Below are 20,177 nucleotides of genomic sequence, written 5' to 3'. Positions count from 1 at the left end.
TCCAGATGTGAGAGCCTCTACCAGACTTATTTCAGAGCGCTTCATCTGGCGTGACATGAGTCATGACTGCCAAGCCTGGGCCCGTGCCTGCATTCTGTGCCAACAAAATAAAGTTTCGCGACACACATCGTCCCCACTAGGCAGCTTGACCGCTCCTCCCAGTCACTTCCAGCACATTCACATTGACTTGGTGGGTCCCCTCACCCCCTCCGAGGGTTACAGATACGTGCTATCTATTATAGACAGAACCTCTCGATGGTTGGAAGCTGCCCTGTTACCCAATATTACATCCGAATCAGTGGCATGATCCTTGGATTTCATGCTTTGGCTGCCCTGTTGTTTACTTGACGACCGACCAAGGCCATCAGTTTGAGTCTGCCTTGTTTTCTGAACTGTGTAGGCTGTGCAGCATCAAGAAAATTCATTCAACAGTATACCACTCCCACAGCAATGACCTTGTGGAACGTTGACATAGGATGCTTAAGACGGCCCTATGTTGCCACGGCCTCCTTTGGACAGAAGCCCTGCCATTTGTCTTACTCGGTTTGCAGACCACTTTCAATGAAGACCTTAAAGGCTCAGTGGCCAAGTTCGTCTATGGCCAGTCCCTTACGCTGCCAGGTGAACTTGTTGCTCCTACTCCAGTCGCCAAACCATCCGAACTGCTGTCCTTGGTAGAACGGGTGAGGTTACACTGTAACAAGCTTCAACCCCCACCTCCTTCCAGCCACACTCCGCCGCACACATATGTTCCCAAGGTGCTCGACACTTGCGAATTTGTGTTCCTTCGCGATGACACTGTAAAAGCCATATTACAGCCCCCTTACACAGGCCCATACAGAATTGTCAAACGAACCAGTAACACAATGGACATCATAATTAAGGGCTCAGTAACTACTGTCTCCCTCAACAGGGTTAAACCTGTTTGTGTCAAGTTTTCCCCTGCCTCACCCACCGTTGAAGAGATCAGGCTCTCTGGCCACTCTCGGCCTTCTTCCTCTGCTCATGATTCGAGTAAACTCACGCTTACACAGGCCCCATCAACGAGCCCACACTCATTCCAGGGTTTTCCACCTCCCGGCTCCCATAGCAGAGGCCCCAGCTCCCAGGGCTCTAATATAACAGTTCCATCTTCGTGCAACAGCACACCGCACCACTCTTCTAACTGGTACAGCCCACAGGTTCCTTCCACACCCACTCAGACCTCACTGTCTGACACTCACCCCTCTACTCGCAGCACACCGTCCTCACCGTGCTACGGTTTCCCCACCCCACCAGCTCAGAATATCTCTCCGTTAGCAGGTGCCACTTACGAGCTCTCTACCTATGTTCATCCTAATGACATTTGTGGTTTATCTGTCATCATTAGTGGTGATACCACAGTAGTGCTGCTTGCGTGTGACGATTCGTGTGTAGTTGGTGTGTCACAATGTGTAGTGAAGCGTTTTAAAATCTCTCGAAGTTCTACGTGTGGCAACCTACGTGCTTAAGTTAGACCAAGTGAAAAGGTGATCATTAGGTTCCCTGCCGACAACACCCTTCCATACCAGCGCTCCCGCACCGGCCGACGACTACGACCCCCAATGTCGCTTCAAGACTTCAGCATCAGCATTCCAGGATTTGCTCCATGCTCTCCTCCCACACGGCTCAACTTGCCTTCACAGGACAAATGTATCGTCAATGTAAATTTGACAGCAAAAAAAGTGGGCCACTGCTGAACGCAACCAGCATGACCTTCCTGTGTCGCAGATCCTCTAAACACTTTCCTGGTCTACATTAATGATTTAGGATTGAATTGGATTGGTTGGCGGAAGAGACCAAACAGCAAGGTTATTGGTCTCATCGGATTAGGGAAGGACACGGAAGGAAGTCGGCCGTGCCCTTTCAAAGGAACCATCCCGGCATTTGCCTGGAGCGATTTAGGGAAAATCATGGAAAACCTAAATCAGGATGGCCGGATGCGGGATTGAACCGTCGTCCTTCCGAATGCAAGTCCAGTGTGCTAACCACTGCGCCACCTCGCTCGGTTTAATGATTTAGAGGCACCTCTGTACTCCCAATTAGTAAGTTATGCAGATGATACCTCACTTTTGTTCTTTTTTGTTCTTTTGCAAACAAATTAATGACTTGACATTGCCTGCAACTGATGGCTTAAGTCAAATAACTACTTACTTCCATGATCAAGGTCTAAAAGTCAATATTAGCAAATCCCAGCTATTACCATTTAAACTTGGCAATTCATACCAAACCTGTATTGATAATATAAGTGGCATCAAAAAAGTAGACACAGACAAATGTTAATTTTTGGGGATATACCTAGATGAAAATCTTAGATGGGTAGACCATATCAATTTTGTATGCAATAAAATCAGCATTCCGCTGTACTTAATTAGCAAACAATCAAAATTAGTCTCTGAATAAACATTAAAAGCTGCTTATTATGGGACAATATTTGCATATATTAATTATGGAATAGAGGTATGGGGATGTGCTGCTGATGGACACATGAACAGAATCCTAACACAGCAGAAAAGAGCAATCAGGACCATGCATCAACTAGGATACAGAGATTCATATAGGGAAACCTTTGTACAACGTAAATATCTAACAGTATACTCCTTGTATCTGTCCAAATTAATAACATTCTTTGTAGACCATAAAAATAATGAAACTAAGTGCTCTGATGTGCATACCCATAACACAAGACAAAAAGATTGCTTCTTCAGAAACAGAACCAAACTAAAGATAACAGATCATAGTCCCTGGATTAACGGCCAAGTGCTATAAGATGTCACAGAGGTAAAGTATTCACAAGGGAATTAAAATCATTCTTAACTCTCAAATGTTTGTACTCACTGAATGAATACTGATATTAAAATGTAGCTATTCTTAATTCTAGGCCTAACTCTTCTATCTATATGATGTACTATTCTGAGGCGATTGTAATATATATTATTTTTGTAACAACATGCTGTAAATTCAACTGTATGTTGCATTATGAAGTCCTGTACCATATATTGCCTGTTAGTGGCTTCTTGTACATGTGAATTGCAAATTCTATTCAGGCCTATTGGCATAACTGGAATTTTGCCTCTTGAAGGTAAACACTGGCCAAGCATTCTGTTTCCTTGAGATTTTAAAATATGTGCCAGCTACCATATCCTATCTGACTATCCCGGGTTCTAATGTTTCCGAGTGCTCATGTGGAGCCCTTCTCCTCACACAAAAAAGGCATCTAATTTAACAGAAATTTCTTGGGTTTCCAGTAGTGTGAGACTGTCACAGAGGCGTGACATCTTGATGATATCAGACTTGTACAGAGCACTTATGTCCTCCCTTTATCAGGTTCAGTCTTTTTACAAATGAAAATTGTTATTCAAGTGAATTAATCACTTTTAAATAGACTGCCACTCCCAATAAAATTGCACTGACAATAGAAGTTGTGCTGCGAACCTCTTTCAGGAAACTGAAGCATAAGTACCTTAACATAACTACTCTTAAAGCTACTTTAATTACTACTGCAGTCCAGTTCTTTGCTCTGACCTGCAATGCAGACACTGACGTAACTTCGAGCATGATACATGCATGCTCGATCACTCCACTCGTGTTTCTCAGGATCGTAACATTTGACTGAATTGAAATATTCTCTTCCATCGTGACCACCAATGAGATATATTAGCTTTTTCAGGACACATATTCCGTGATATGCTCGCGCCAAGGAATCAACAAAATTTGAGGAATACCATCGGTCTGTCCTGTAAATTGTGGGACATTAATATTAAAAGTCAATGAAGGCAGCTTGATGCCATTATGTTCACAACTATTAATAGAAATAAAAAAAGGTGACTACACACATACAGCTGATTGAAGCTTGGTAATTAAACACTTGTAAAAGGACAGATCCATTACTAGCTTTTGAGGTACCACACTTAGTTTAGTGACACACCAGAACACAGACACCAAATGCACCACACCATTGCTCCATCAAGAAGAAGACACACAAGCAAATCCATGGCATAACCACGAGCACATACATAGCACCTTTACATGCCAGCTCTTTTGTGAGATCAAAAAAATTCATGGCATAACCATGAGCACATACATAGCACCTTTACATGCCAGCTCTTTTGTGAGATACGTAGAGGGATTCTTCCTAACCACTCAAAATGCAAACCACTCTTCTCATTCTGCTTTGATCATGATAACTTGATACCCAGACTCAGGGCTGAGATACTCCATCACCATTCCTCGAAATCCTTAAGACCTTTTCTCTTATCCTTTTCATCTGACTCTCTTCAGTTCAGAATATCAATTTCCCTCTCCGATGCCTCTGTAAGAACATCTATCAAAATAAAACCTACCAACCACCAAAAGTACATTGGCTTTCATAGCCCCTGACATCACTCCCACATACAAAATTCTCTATAGCTTTATGTCAATAGCATGCAGTTATTTGTCCAGCATGCTGAAGGTATTACTAAGGCTTCCACAGGTGAAACCCTTCAAATGTAGTCTGCGAATATATCTCTCGTACCATATCCAGATGTGCTCCTAATACTCAAGCCACCGCTACTAACCAGTAGTAAAGGGACACCCTCCCCCATTTAACTATCTAATATCACCGTGGACTGGAACAGTTTGACCCCATCTTCTGTCAGAGTTTTGACAACCTTTCACTGTGCTATGAAATGAGGCATATCCTTCCCAAAACCTTTCACAATTCTTCTAAAGTGGTAATCTGACAACCACACAATGTAAAAAATATTCTTGCCCATACTTATTTCACACCTACTTCCTACCTGTTGCCACATGTGCCATATCAGTGTCAAAAAATCCAGGCACAATACCTGTTCTGTGCCTCCAATCACTGCATTTATTGTGGTTCCATCAGAGGCACATCTTATCCTCTCAGTGGCAGGGCCACCTGTGGGTGTAGTCATGTCATATAGCAGTATGCTGTAACTTCTGCACAAACTTTTATTGGGCATGATCATCAATTAGTTGTCCACTCAAATGGATGGTCATTACCAAATTGTGTCCAAGCAAAATTAACTGCTTAGTAGCAGAACATACTGTTTACCACAAGGCTGACTTCAATGCTGCTTTGTAACCTATGTAATCCTTTTCCTAAGACTAGCTTCTCTGAACTGTATACTTGTGAATTGTCTTACAACATGTTCTGCAATCCTGCAGTTGCCCTGACATAATCTCCTCCAGCTTGTATTTTATTTTATTTTATTTTTTTATTTGGTATGCGTATTCCATAGATCTGTACATGCGAGTGATTCGCCTGGATGTGGAACGTGTCAATACAATTGTACAAATACAATTAATGCTACAGAATAGTAATATAATTCAATGATATAGATATTATAAGTATCACTTTTTCTCATTTACAAGCTGTCATTAAACTAGTATAGCAATTCTCAATATAACATTATAACTATAACATTAACACTATAACATTAACATAATATTGTATCATCCATCTAATAACTAAGAGACTAAATACATCTATTATTAAGGGAGGGCATTACTTCTGGAAAAGAATTCATCTAACAAGTACAGTGGATGGTCGAGCAGGTATTTTTTTAACATACCTTTGAACAGCGTTTCATTTTCTATTGTACATTTAATATAATTAGGCAATGCATTAAAAGTCTTTATAGCAGCATACTTTACTCCCTTCTGTACAAGTGTTAAATTTTTTAGTTCAACATGTAGATCATCTTTACCTCTAGTATTAAAATGTAAACTTTCACGGCCGGAAATATCATGTCCATTATAATTATCCGGGCTGTTATGCCGTGGTCGGTTGATGAATGCTGTGGTGATTCCCAATGTTTCGTCTCCTACTGCGGGAGACATCTTCAAGGGGGTCCGTAGCTTGATGGAAGGTCCAACACACACACTGGCTCGCTACTGACTGCCGCTAAATTCCGTGTCCGTGCGCCCCCGCGCTGCGGCGTGACGTCACGTGTTTTGAAAACGTCAGTGCAATTGGCCGCTGTCCGTCGCCGTCGATCGCCGTTGCCATCACCCAGTAGTGGACGAGTGGTACATATCTTCTTTAACACCGGCATCCATATACCGTTTAATCTGACGCCCTCCTCCTTTCGGTTGAAATTATTTGGGTGTTTAGCGATTTCGATCGCCTCCCTGTAGAGCCTTTCGTAATATCCGCTCGTGGCCGCTAGTACTTGCGTCTCCTCGAAACGAATATTGTGGTTCCCTGGCTGGAAAGCATGCTCTGCAACAGCTGATCGTTCCGTTTCTCCTCTTCTACAATTTCCCTTGTGCTCTTCCAAACGTTTAGAAACAGTTCTTTTAGTGGTACCCACATAAACATCACCACAGCTGCATGGGATCCTATACACTCCAGATTTTTCCAATGGTTTGCGAGCGTCCTTGGCAGGCCTAAGGTATTCCTGTATCTTCCTGGTGGGCTTGTAAATTACGGTAATATTCCGCTTCGTCAAGATCCTCCCTATTCTTTCCGTCACATTTTTAACAAACGGCAGGAAAACCTTAGATTTTGCAGTAGTCTGTACGTCAGTATGATTTCTGCGTGGCTGCCTCAACGCACGTTTTATTTCGGCGGACGAATATCCGTTCTTCGTTAGTGCATTGTGGAGATGTTCCATCTCAGCGTCGAGCAACTCAGGTTCACAAATATTTCTAGCTCTGTCCGCTAACGTCTTGATAACACCCCGCTTCTGTTGTGGGTGGTGGTTCGAATCCCGGTGCAAATAACGGTCCGTGTGCGTGGGTTTGCGGTACACTGAGTGACCCAAACTACCATTTTCGTTTCTAAACACAAGCACATCGAGGAAATGTAGTTTGCCGTCTGCCTCCTCCTCCATTGTAAACTGAATTCTTGAGTTTATACCGTTCAGATGTTCGTGGAACCGACTTAGTTCCTCCCTACCATGTCTCCACAACACAAACGTGTCATCCACGTATCGGAACCATGCATTTGGTTTCTTGCTGGCAGTACCTAAGGCCTGTTCTTCGAATTTCTCCATAAAGAAGTTTGCAATTACGGGACTTAGGGGGCTTCCCATAGCCACGCCATCCGTTTGCTCATAAAACTGTTCATTCCACTTGAAGTATGTGGTCGTCAAACAACACTTAAACTGCTCTAAAATATCGGCAGGAAAAATTCGATCCAGCTGTTCCAATACATCATTAAGTGGAACCATGGTAAACAGCGATACCACATCGAAGCTGACCAATATGTCATCCGGCTGGACCACTATGCCATTCAATCTGCTAATGAAATGTGTCGAATTCTTTATATAAGAGTCCGAACGGCCCACATGTGGTTTTAACAGCGTAGTCAAAAACTTGGCTAACGAGTAGGTGGGCGAACCAATGGCACTTAGTATCGGTCTTAACGGAACATTTTCTTTATGAATTTTGGGCAATCCATAAAGCCTCGGTGGTAGCGCAACCGAATTGCAGAGACCTTTCTGTACACTCTCTTCAATGGAGGACTTTTTTATTAACCGCGACACAGTTCTGAGAACGTTGTTAGTGGGGTCCTTATTCAGCTTCCTATATGCTTGCGGATCCAGTAGATCCGTAATTTTTCTCTGATAGTCGGCCACATCCATAACCACCGTTGCGCTTCCTTTGTCAGCTGGGAGAACCAAAATACTCTCGTCGTCATTCAGGAGTTTTAAAGCTCTTCTCTCACCCACAGTTATATTACTTTTCGGCGGTTTTGCATTGGCTAATATTCTCACTGTTTCTATACGGATTTCTTCAGCTGTTACAGAATCTACACTGCGAATTCCTGCTTCTACATTGGCATTTGTGCCCACGGAAGAAATTATAGCCAATGTAGAAGCAGGAATTCGCAGTGTAGATTCTGTAACAGCTGAAGAAATCCGTATAGAAACAGTGAGAATATTAGCCAATGCAAAACCGCCGAAAAGTAATATAACTGTGGGTGAGAGAAGAGCTTTAAAACTCCTGAATGACGACGAGAGTATTTTGGTTCTCCCAGCTGACAAAGGAAGCGCAACGGTGGTTATGGATGTGGCCGACTATCAGAGAAAAATTACGGATCTACTGGATCCGCAAGCATATAGGAAGCTGAATAAGGACCCCACTAACAACGTTCTCAGAACTGTGTCGCGGTTAATAAAAAAGTCCTCCATTGAAGAGAGTGTACAGAAAGGTCTCTGCAATTCGGTTGCGCTACCACCGAGGCTTTATGGATTGCCCAAAATTCATAAAGAAAATGTTCCGTTAAGACCGATACTAAGTGCCATTGGTTCGCCCACCTACTCGTTAGCCAAGTTTTTGACTACGCTGTTAAAACCACATGTGGGCCGTTCGGACTCTTATATAAAGAATTCGACACATTTCATTAGCAGATTGAATGGCATAGTGGTCCAGCTGGATGACATATTGGTCAGCTTCGATGTGGTATCGCTGTTTACCATGGTTCCACTTAATGATGTATTGGAACAGCTGGATCGAATTTTTCCTGCCGATATTTTAGAGCAGTTTAAGTGTTGTTTGACGACCACATACTTCAAGTGGAATGAACAGTTTTATGAGCAAACGGATGGCGTGGCTATGGGAAGCCCCCTAAGTCCCGTAATTGCAAACTTCTTTATGGAGAAATTCGAAGAACAGGCCTTAGGTACTGCCAGCAAGAAACCAAATGCATGGTTCCGATACGTGGATGACACGTTTGTGTTGTGGAGACATGGTAGGGAGGAACTAAGTCGGTTCCACGAACATCTGAACGGTATAAACTCAAGAATTCAGTTTACAATGGAGGAGGAGGCAGACGGCAAACTACATTTCCTCGATGTGCTTGTGTTTAGAAACGAAAATGGTAGTTTGGGTCACTCAGTGTACCGCAAACCCACGCACACGGACCGTTATTTGCACCGGGATTCGAACCACCACCCACAACAGAAGCGGGGTGTTATCAAGACGTTAGCGGACAGAGCTAGAAATATTTGTGAACCTGAGTTGCTCGACGCTGAGATGGAACATCTCCACAATGCACTAACGAAGAACGGATATTCGTCCGCCGAAATAAAACGTGCGTTGAGGCAGCCACGCAGAAATCATACTGACGTACAGACTACTGCAAAATCTAAGGTTTTCCTGCCGTTTGTTAAAAATGTGACGGAAAGAATAGGGAGGATCTTGACGAAGCGGAATATTACCGTAATTTACAAGCCCACCAGGAAGATACAGGAATACCTTAGGCCTGCCAAGGACGCTCGCAAACCATTGGAAAAATCTGGAGTGTATAGGATCCCATGCAGCTGTGGTGATGTTTATGTGGGTACCACTAAAAGAACTGTTTCTAAACGTTTGGAAGAGCACAAGGGAAATTGTAGAAGAGGAGAAACGGAACGATCAGCTGTTGCAGAGCATGCTTTCCAGCCAGGGAACCACAATATTCGTTTCGAGGAGACGCAAGTACTAGCGGCCACGAGCGGATATTACGAAAGGCTCTACAGGGAGGCGATCGAAATCGCTAAACACCCAAATAATTTCAACCGAAAGGAGGAGGGCGTCAGATTAAACGGTATATGGATGCCGGTGTTAAAGAAGATATGTACCACTCGTCCACTACTGGGTGATGGCAACGGCGATCGACGGCGACGGACAGCGGCCAATTGCACTGACGTTTTCAAAACACGTGACGTCACGCCGCAGCGCGGGGGCGCACGGACACGGAATTTAGCGGCAGTCAGTAGCGAGCCAGTGTGTGTGTTGGACCTTCCATCAAGCTACGGACCCCCTTGAAGATGTCTCCCGCAGTAGGAGACGAAACGTTGGGAATCACCACAGCATTCATCAACCGACCACGGCATAACAGCCCGGATAATTATAATGGACACCTCTAGTATTGTAGTTATGGTATGAACAATTTGTTTCGTACTGAGCATAGTCTTTATTAACTACATTCATCAGAGAGTATATGTACTGACATGTTGTGGTCAGAATACCTAACTGTATAAAAAGTTTTCTACATGAGGTTCGTGGAGGAACCCCACACATGATTCTGACTGCTCTCTTCTGAGCAGTTAAGATTTTTTTTTTGAGGCTGGTGAATTACCCCAGAATATTATTCCGTAACTCATTAATGAGTGAAAGTACCCAAAGTAAGATGATTTTAAAATGTTGATGTCCCCAAAATGAGTAATTATTCTTAGAGCAAAAGTTGCCGATGAAAGCCTTTTTAGAGTAAGGGACACATGCTGTTCCCAGTTGAGCCTACTGTCAATGTGAACCCCCAGGAATTTAGTGGATTGCACCTGTTCTAGTTCCTGGTTGTCAGGAGCAATTACTATACTTTCTAGAGTTTTATTTTTTGTGTGGAACTGTATAAAATTAGTTTTTTTAATATTAACTGAAAGAGAATTAATTGAAAACCAAGCTGTAACTTCTCTGAGTATATCATTAACATCAGTCTGCAGATCAGCAGTAGACTGACCATCTACAACAATGCTTGTATCATCAGCAAACATTGTGAATTCACAATTTTTACTAATGGACAGGGGTAAATCATTAACATATATTAAAAACAGCAAGGGTCCAAGGACAGATCCCTGGGGAACTCCATGCTGAATTTTGCCCCATTCAGAATCCACTAGATTAGGAGATCCTTTGTTGCAGCCATGTAGAACCACCTTTTGTTTCCTGTCTTGAAGATATGATTTTAGCCAGTTACCTATAGGCCCTTTGATTCCATAATGATAGACCTTCTTCAAGAGTATCTTGTGGTTTACACAGTCAAAGGCCTTGGAAATATCACACCCACCTGGCTATCCCCATCTACTAATATACAGTTGTCTCACTCTTCCTCTGTTCTGTCCTACTCCCATCCCCTCCAATTAAGCCATGCCTCTTATTCCACAGTGTGGTATGTGAAGCTTGATCTGCCTATCCCCTGCTGAGCTCACTGGTGCCACATGCCTTAATTTTCTTGACCTACATAAATGATTTATCAGGGATGTTCAAAAACTGTGGTTAGTAGGGGTGGGTTGAGTATTAGGAGCACATCTGGACATGGTATGAGAGATATATTTGCAGACTACATTTGAAGGGTTTCACCTGTGGAAGCCTTAGTAAGACCTTCAGCATGCTGGACAAATAACTGCATGCTATTGACATAAGGCTATAGAGAATTTTGGATGTGGGAGTGATGTCAGGGGCTATGAAAGCCAATGTACTTTTGGTGATATACTAATGTGATATACTAATATAGGACCCAAATACAATTATAATAGATAGAACTAAGAGAGTGATTAAACAGGCTTACAACAGGCTCACAGCAAACTAATTAACCCTTAATTTTCCAAAAACGCATATTGTGCAATTCCTAACAAATAAAAGTAATTTACCAGTACCAGAAGCCGAGATAAACTGGCACACTGCATGAGGCTTTAAGCCTGGCACCACTTTGTGGATAAGTATGGAAAAAAAACTACATCTGCCTGCTATGTTCCCTCAGTATTTTGGCCTGGAGGCAAGATTGCAGGCAAACTTTGCATATTTTTATTCAGTACTGTTCTATGACATAATCCTATTGTGTAATGTAGCTTTGGTAAGAAAACTATTTATTTCATTGAAATGAGAGCCACTTGTGGGGTTATATTAATTCCTGTGCCTGTGGAAACACTTTGTCCAGTGTTGCTTAGCTATCATTCCCCTGGTATCTCCACACACACACACACACACACACACACACACACACACACACACACAAACACAGGCCTTTACAAATGTCTGCTTGTGTCTGTGTATGTGTGGATGGATATGTGTGTGTGTGCGAGTGTATACCTGTCCTTTTTTCCCCCTAAGGTAAGTCTTTCCGCTCCCGGGATTGGAATGACTCCTTACCCTCTCCCTTAAAACCCACATCCTTTTGTCTTTCCTTCTCCTTCCCTCTTTCCTGACGAGGCAACCGTTGGTTGCGAAAGCTAGAATTTTGTGTGTATGTTTGTGTTTGTTTGTGTGTCTATCGACCTGCCAGCGCTTTTGTTTGGCAAGTCTCATCATCTTTCTTTCTTTATATATATATATATATATATATATATATATATATATATATATATATATATATATATATATAATAGAGGGAAACATTCCACGTGGGAAAAATATATTTAAAAAGAAAGATGATGAGACTTACCCAACAAAAGCGCTGGCAGGTCAATAGACACACAAATAAACACAAACATACACACAAAACTCTAGCTTTCGCAACCAACGGTTGCCTCGTCAGGAAAGAGGGAAGGAGAAGGAAAGACAAAAGGATATGGGTTGTAAGGGAGAGGGTAAGGAGTCATTCCAATCCCGGGAGCGGAAAGACTTACCTTAGGGGGAAAAAAGGACAGGTATACACTCGCACACACACACATATCCATCCATACATACAAGACACAAGCAGACATTTGTAAAGGCAAAGAGTTTGAGCAGAGATGTCAGTCGGGACAGAAGTATAGAGGCAAAGATGATGTTGAAAGACAGGTGAGGTATGAGCGGCGGCAGATTGAAATTAGGAATTAGCGGAGATTGAGGCCTGGCGGATAGCGAGAAGAGAGGATATGCTGAAGGGCAAGTTCCCATCTCCGGAGTTCTGACAGGTTGGTGTTAGTGGGAAGTATCCAGATAACCCGGACGGTGTAACACTGTGCCAAGATGTGCTGGCCGTGCACCAAGGCATGTTTAGCCACAGGGTGATCCTCATTACCAACAAACACTGTCTGCCTGTGTCCATTCATGCGAATGGACAGTTTGTTGCTGGTCATTCCCACATAGAACGCTTCACAGTGTAGGCAGGTCAGTTGGTAAATCACGTGGGTGCTTTCACACGTGGCTCTGCCTTTGATCGTGTACACCTTCCGGGTTACAGGACTGGAATAGGTGGTGGTGGGAGGGTGCATGGGACAGGTTTTACACCGGGGGCGGTTACAGGGGTAGGAGCCAGAGGGTAGGGAAGGTGGTTTGGGGATTTCATAGGGATGAACTAAGAGGTTACGAAGGTTAGGTGGACGGCGGAAAGACACTCTTGGTGGAGTGGGGAGGATTTCATGAAGGATGGATCTCATTTCAGGGCAGGATTTGAGGAAGTCGTATCCCTGCTGGAGAGCCACATTCAGAATCTGATCCAGTCCCGGAAAGTATCCTGTCACAAGTGGGGCACTTTTGGGGTTCTTCTGTGGAAGCAAATAACCAGAGCCACTTCCTCATCTCCTCAAACCCGGAACCTTCCACAGAAGAACCCCAAAAGTGCCCCACTTGTGACAGGATACTTTCCGGGACTGGATCAGATTCTGAATGTGGCTCTCCAGCAGGGATACGACTTCCTCAAATCCTGCCCTGAAATGAGATCCATCCTTCATGAAATCCTCCCCACTCCACCAAGAGTGTCTTTCCGCCGTCCACCTAACCTTCGTAACCTCTTAGTTCATCCCTATGAAATCCCCAAACCACCTTCCCTACCCTCTGGCTCCTACCCCTGTAACCGCCCCCGGTGTAAAACCTGTCCCATGCACCCTCCCACCACCACCTATTCCAGTCCTGTAACCCGGAAGGTGTACACGATCAAAGGCAGAGCCACGTGTGAAAGCACCCACGTGATTTACCAACTGACCTGCCTACACTGTGAAGCGTTCTATGTGGGAATGACCAGCAACAAACTGTCCATTCGCATGAATGGACACAGGCAGACAGTGTTTGTTGGTAATGAGGATCACCCTGTGGCTAAACATGCCTTGGTGCACGGCCAGCACATCTTGGCACAGTGTTACACCGTCCGGGTTATCTGGATACTTCCCACTAACACCAACCTGTCAGAACTCCGGAGATGGGAACTTGCCCTTCAGCATATCCTCTCTTCTCGCTATCCGCCAGGCCTCAATCTCCGCTAATTCCTAATTTCAATCTGCCGCCGCTCATACCTCACCTGTCTTTCAACATCATCTTTGCCTCTATACTTCTGTCCCGACTGACATCTCTGCTCAAACTCTTTGCCTTTACAAATGTCTGCTTGTGTCTTGTATGTATGGATGGATATGTGTGTGTGTGCGAGTGTATACCTGTCCTTTTTTCCCCCTAAGGTAAGTCTTTCCGCTCCCGGGATTGGAATGACTCCTTACCCTCTCCCTTACAACCCATATCCTTTTGTCTTTCCTTCTCCTTCCCTCTTTCCTGACGAGGCAACCGTTGGTTGCGAAAGCTAGAGTTTTGTGTGTATGTTTGTGTTTATTTGTGTGTCTATTGACCTGCCAGCGCTTTTGTTGGGTAAGTCTCATCATCTTTCTTTTTAAATATATATATATATATATATATATATATATGAGCCGCCCAGAGATGTGGCTGGTCTCAATGTTTGGCTAAGTTTTTCATCATAGAGTGCCAGCTCACACCTGTCCTAAATTCAGTTTTCAAGCTGAAATATAAAAAACAATGCAGGCGGGTATTGCCATGAAATTTAAAAACATTTAGTGACTCATGTTGATTTATAATTTGAACAAGTAGTTTATTTTTATTTTTCCATGAAAGTCTTTAATATATCCACTAAATGCTTAAAACGCAGTCTGAGGGGCTTTTACATAAGGCTGGCCATTAATAACTGATGCTACAACAATTCAGTATAAAATTCATATGTCGCGATCACGACACTCGACAGTCTGTTCACAGTTCACAAAATACACTGCTGTCTGCTGTCCTAATCCACTATATTGCGCTCAACTCGATCGTTTTCAAATGTCGCTACATACATACTTCTCCCTGAACGTGGCTACCAACCCAATACTACCCCCAGATGCATAGCACATCCAGCTCTTAGCGTTGCTCAAAACCAACTTCCCTGTCATCAAAGATGGCTGGCCTATGCAACCTCAAAACCACTGCCTAACTCAAAACAATGTTTGACAAAAAGAATTATGAATATTCTAAAACTAAACACAAAAACACATATGATACATTGAAAAATATGGAAATTTTTTAGGTGATAACAATCTAAAGTCCAATTTTTTTTAAGTGCCTCCATTTTTCACACAAATAATGTTCTTGTGGCGTGATTTTGCTTTTCACGGATTTTTGATACTAAACAACTAAAACTACATACTTAATTACTCATCTACCTCTTTAAACTTTAGAATGCTGCCATTAGTTTCATTACTTTAAATTTATTTATTACCAAAAACATAGTTTCTCTCAGTCAAATCCCATATTCTGACCTCTCATTACAGAATGGTACATATTCTGCTATATCGGCTATAATTGCTTGATACAGCTCTACTAGCCGCATCGGTGGACACTTTGTTTATATTAATAAGCCAAAGCATTACTGAAATATTAGCTTATGAACTTTCATAAATTTACAATTTTTAAGACAACAATAACTTTTAAACTATTATATATTTTTATGGCACATGTAGATAATTTAGCTTTACATATTTTTCTGTGCGTGAGTGCCAACAACGAGTGCCAACCTTTGTGTCACTCTTAGTTTTGTTTTTATCAATTGTTCTCTGGTATATAAATTTCTGCAAGCACGCAAACACAGCCACATGTGCCCCTACCAAGCGTCCACACAGGTTTTTCCAAGGTCGCGTAAACGCTAGCGACTCACCACGGCCCCGTAGCAACCGTCAGCCACATGCTTTGCAGCAGGAAACTGCTGCTCTAAACTCCCGCCACAGCAGTCTTCATGGAGCCTCATGACTCATACCTAAGAGCCATGGCAGTCACTCACCGTACCAGAATGGCTGATGCTTACATTGCAGGCATACTTGGGAGTTGTGACTTTGCCCTGCCTGTCCAATGATAGGTCATATTGTGGAGTTGCACTTTGGTTATATTCCTGGTGTCATAGATGGAGGACATAGCCACATACTCTGTCCATCATTCGCCTTGTTCCGACGGTGAGCACAATTTCTTGTGGGTGTTAAGCATTAATCATGATTTGTAAGACTATACCCCCTTGTGCAGTCACTTTTAAGTGTGACTTGTTATTTGAAAGCAAAGTGGTTCAGATATTTCTACTAGCATGTGTGACTGATGTCTTCACATTGACGAGCGTCCTAGTGATAAGGACCTGTCTAAACCAAATAATTATTTATTTGTAAGAGGGTATCAGTTTCAGAAGGCTATGTATTTTCTAAATTAAAGTTCCAGTGTCTGCCATTTCCTGTGTTTGGTAGCATTTGTAAATATTTTCAGTACTAGGGGGCCAAATGGACTCATCTCTATGTGCTCATGTTTTTGTTGTGACTGGGACTCTGCATACGGTCTGTTATTCACTTGTGTGTAAGTTTAATTTCTGCTCTATGTGTATGTTTTAAAATTTGTCAAACAACTGTTCGCAAGGTCGGCCAAAACTGAGCTGTTACTGCAATTGCCTAATTCATGTGATCTTGGCACTTTGATTGCCAGGCATTTTGTTGCTCATAAAAGTAGCTGGTAACATCCTCAATATGCTTCATAGATGCATACATTATTTTAAAATTTCTGTTTTCTATGATTATACATATTAGTGAAATAATAATTCAGTTTGGCTGCTTCACAGCTATGTAATAAATTATGTGTAATGCTAATATATCATCTATGTGATTGATATTTGTTGATGAAAAAGTCTCCATCATGTATGGGGGCATTTCAGGTTTTCTAATATCCATGATTGTGCAAACTAGTGGGACAACAATCCCCTCTAGTTGCTTTACAGCTGTGCATGTTAATGTTTTAAAATGTTTGCAAGTAGTTCTAGCTACGCATCTTGTAATTATTTACATTACAGTCTGTCCAGTCTGATTCATAGACAAGTATATCATTTGAAGGTTTGGGCTTCTGGCAATCCATATTACAGAAACTAATATTAAAAGGAATTAATAATGTCTTTAAGTTTTCCACAGTATATATTAGCAGGATAAAATTCCCCTGGCTGCTTCATAGTCACATACGTAAATTCACTACTGTCGGTTCTTTCATCTATGTGGTTTGGTATTTAATGATGGTGCAGTCTATTCTGTTTGTCACAGATCAAAGACAAAGTTGAGACTCATACATCTCGAGAAACTTGTTGTTTCCTCAGAATATTAAATTAGTTTGCCTACAGACCACAAGGTTATTATTGTGCTGTGCACTTGAATTGGGAATTGTATTAGATTAGTCACTACATAATCAATTCCTAAATTGCACATATTTTTGTCTTGTTTATTTTTGTTAGATTAGATACACTCACATAACCTATGTAGGACCCATTACTTGTGTATTGCATAATTCTTCAATCCCTCTATTAAATTAGCAACATTTGTTGTACCACAAGAATATTAATGATGTACTTTTGTGTCACTTAACAAGACAATGTTAACAGATCTTTCCAATGGTTGGTGGGAGCCATGGCATGTACTGATATACAAAATTTCTACTTCATTCATAGACATTTTTGTAAGTTTGTGCAATTGATTGTGCCTTGTTAATGTTCCAATAAAGAAACTGCACAAATCTGGATATTCTTTCATGACATGTTTCCATGATTTACTGGTTTCTTTTAGACTGCTCACCTAGTAATACCACTGCATCAACATTTTGTATTCAGTGAGAAACAGTTCCCACATTTTGACCCCCCCCCTCCCCCCAACCACTACACCACTGTTCCAGCACTAACTCAGCAAGGCCGCAGGGCAAGTCCAAATTCAGTTTACCGCTACCATTGAATTCAGTCCCAGCTGGTAACCAAATAGCCTCCTTCCCCTCCCCTCTGAAATCTACTACTGCATATGGCTGGTTTTCATGTACAGCTCACAAGGACTGCCACTGCTCCTGTGCACATCCCTCCTCCCACCCCTCTCCGCTATCCACCCACTGCCTTTCAGTTCTCGGTTCTCGTGACTCCTATTCACGGTTTGCTTCCGTGGAGACAATACTCACAGGATTCTCAACTACCAGTGACTCCATGCATTTCACCCCAATGGTTGCGCAGCATGAGCCTTCGGCCACCATGGAGATCCACAACTTCATCATAAACCCACCACAGCCAGGCAGATTTCGTGCCCTAAAGGACTGAACATAATACGGCTGGGCACATCAGAAAGGCAGCACACAGATGCACTATTTTCATCAGAGGAATGCACCAACATGCAGCCCTCGGAGTTCCTGCAGCATATCTGGATGCTTGCCAAGGCTGTATCTTTCCCGAAACACTATTACACATGAATTAACACACGTTTTCCCCCTCCAATCTACTCGGTGCTAGACAGGCACGACTATACGAATGCAGATGCAGCTGCCATTGTGACGGACAGGGTCTTAGCGCAGCTTGCCTTGGGTCCTGCACGAAACCCCTCTCCCATACTGTGCCCGTATCCACATCACAATGCATTCAACCACCAGCACACCTGCCACTCAAGCACAATCCTCCTGAACAGCTAGAAGTGGTAGGAATGTTCTGGGTGCTGGTGATCTTGGTTGGTACCACGAGTGTTTTGCCAGTGACACCAAAAACTGCTGGGCACAATTTGTATGGTCCCCAGCGGGGGTCAGCATTAGGCACATCTGGCTGCTCCGCTATTTCTCAGTGCCTGTTCATCCACAATCATTGGCTCTCCTCCTCTCCAACAGCTTACTTTCTTGGTAACAGCTCCAAATCTCTCAGTCTATCCCCTTAAACTGTTACCCTCCTCTGGCCCCACCTCTCCCCTTCTCTGCACCCTGCCAAACGGCTCTGTGATGACAACCTACTGCTCCCACACCTGGTCTATCAACCTTGGCCTCAGCAGAGATTTCACACGGACCTTTAGTTTGGCCTATGTTACAGACCCTATCCTTGATGGCAACTTCACTGCCCATTACATCCTCCTTCTCGATCTGGTGAATCATCATCTCTTCGACAGTATTTCCCACCATTCCACTCACCGTACAGCTTGCACTGTTACTCATTTTGCCATCACATTCCAAAACTCTTTTTTTCTGATGGCTTTTCCAAATTTCCTCTCCTCACCCACCCTTCCAAAGCCCCCCCCCCCCCCCCCAGCCAGTATGTGCACCACCAATACATTGCACTACATCACAATGATGCTAGACCTCAGTTTTCATTGCCCCTACTGCCTTTCCTCGGTTAAGTGAAGAGCCGCGCGTTTATGCCCTTTGGGCTCCACAACACCACCCAGGCAATGTCCTATGTGGTGTTTTGGGTTGTTTCTCCTACCTAGATGATATCCTCATCTATGCTCATGATCTTGTGGAGCACTTCTGGAAACCCAGGAAGATATTTTCCAGCCTCTATGGGGTGGGAGTCATTATCAACCTGCAGTATTGCATTTCTAGTGTTACAAAGATTGACTTCCTTGGACACAAGATATCATTTGCCAGCTCCCACCCACTGGACAGGAAGGCCCAGGCCGTTGCCAAATTTCCACGTCCCACAACCTCCAAAGAAATCTGCAAGTTCCTTCATATGGCAAATTTCTTCTGGTACCACCTCAAAAAGATTGCAAGCGTGCAAGCACACTTACTGGTGCAAGCACACTTACCATCATACTCAGTAGGCCCATTCCCTGGATGGTGTGAATGACAGACAGTTTTGAACAAATGAAACATGACCTCTCGTGTCCTGTGCTCCTGGCACACTCATAATCATAATGGATGCCAGTGATTCTGCCCCAGGTACCATTCTTCAACAACATGTTCCTGGCAGCCATTGACATCCTTTTACATGAAGCTCTCTGTGCTGCAGCGGAGTTGGACCATGTACAACTGCAAGCTCCTCACAATATATGAGGTGGTCAAGTACTTCTTGTCCTTGGTGGGAGAACATCCCTTCACGGTCTACACTGAACATTGCCCCCTTGCTACAGTTCTTGTCAAAAGGAAAGCACACAGATTTCTGCTAGGCAGTTCTGTGAGCAGGAGTACATAGCCCAGCTCAGACCAACATACGGCACATTGCAGTCATTGACAATATCATCTTCTACAATAATAGCAGAAGTATAAGTAATTTACTTATAGATTATGTGGCCCTATCCACAGTTGAGAATGGAATTTTATATTCTGTTATGAAATTCTTTAATAGGAACAAAGTAGAAGATATCTTATTGGCCACTCCTATAATTTATCATAATACTCTTTGCACACAGGAATGTAAATTCCAGCTGACATTAATGTTCATATTGAACAGATTTTTAAAT

The 20,177-nt window shown here is 43.0% G+C and overlaps 1 protein-coding gene across 1 annotated transcript in view; it reads right to left on the bottom strand.

Annotated features, from left to right (window-relative positions):
* LOC126146627 (kelch-like protein 10) overlaps window positions 1–20,177 on the bottom strand; it is a 139,226-nt gene that overhangs the window by 55,722 nt on the left and 63,327 nt on the right. Inside the window, exon 3 of the mRNA XM_049915637.1 lies at window positions 3,544–3,755. Within this exon, the coding sequence (XP_049771594.1) occupies window positions 3,544–3,755 (212 nt within the window). The remainder of the gene's footprint in view (window positions 1–3,543; window positions 3,756–20,177) is intronic.

This window comes from Schistocerca cancellata, chromosome 1 (genome assembly GCF_023864275.1).
Source record: "Schistocerca cancellata isolate TAMUIC-IGC-003103 chromosome 1, iqSchCanc2.1, whole genome shotgun sequence".
Classification (NCBI taxonomy): Eukaryota; Metazoa; Arthropoda; class Insecta; order Orthoptera; family Acrididae; genus Schistocerca; species Schistocerca cancellata.
This window is presented reverse-complemented; position numbering and strand designations above follow the sequence as displayed.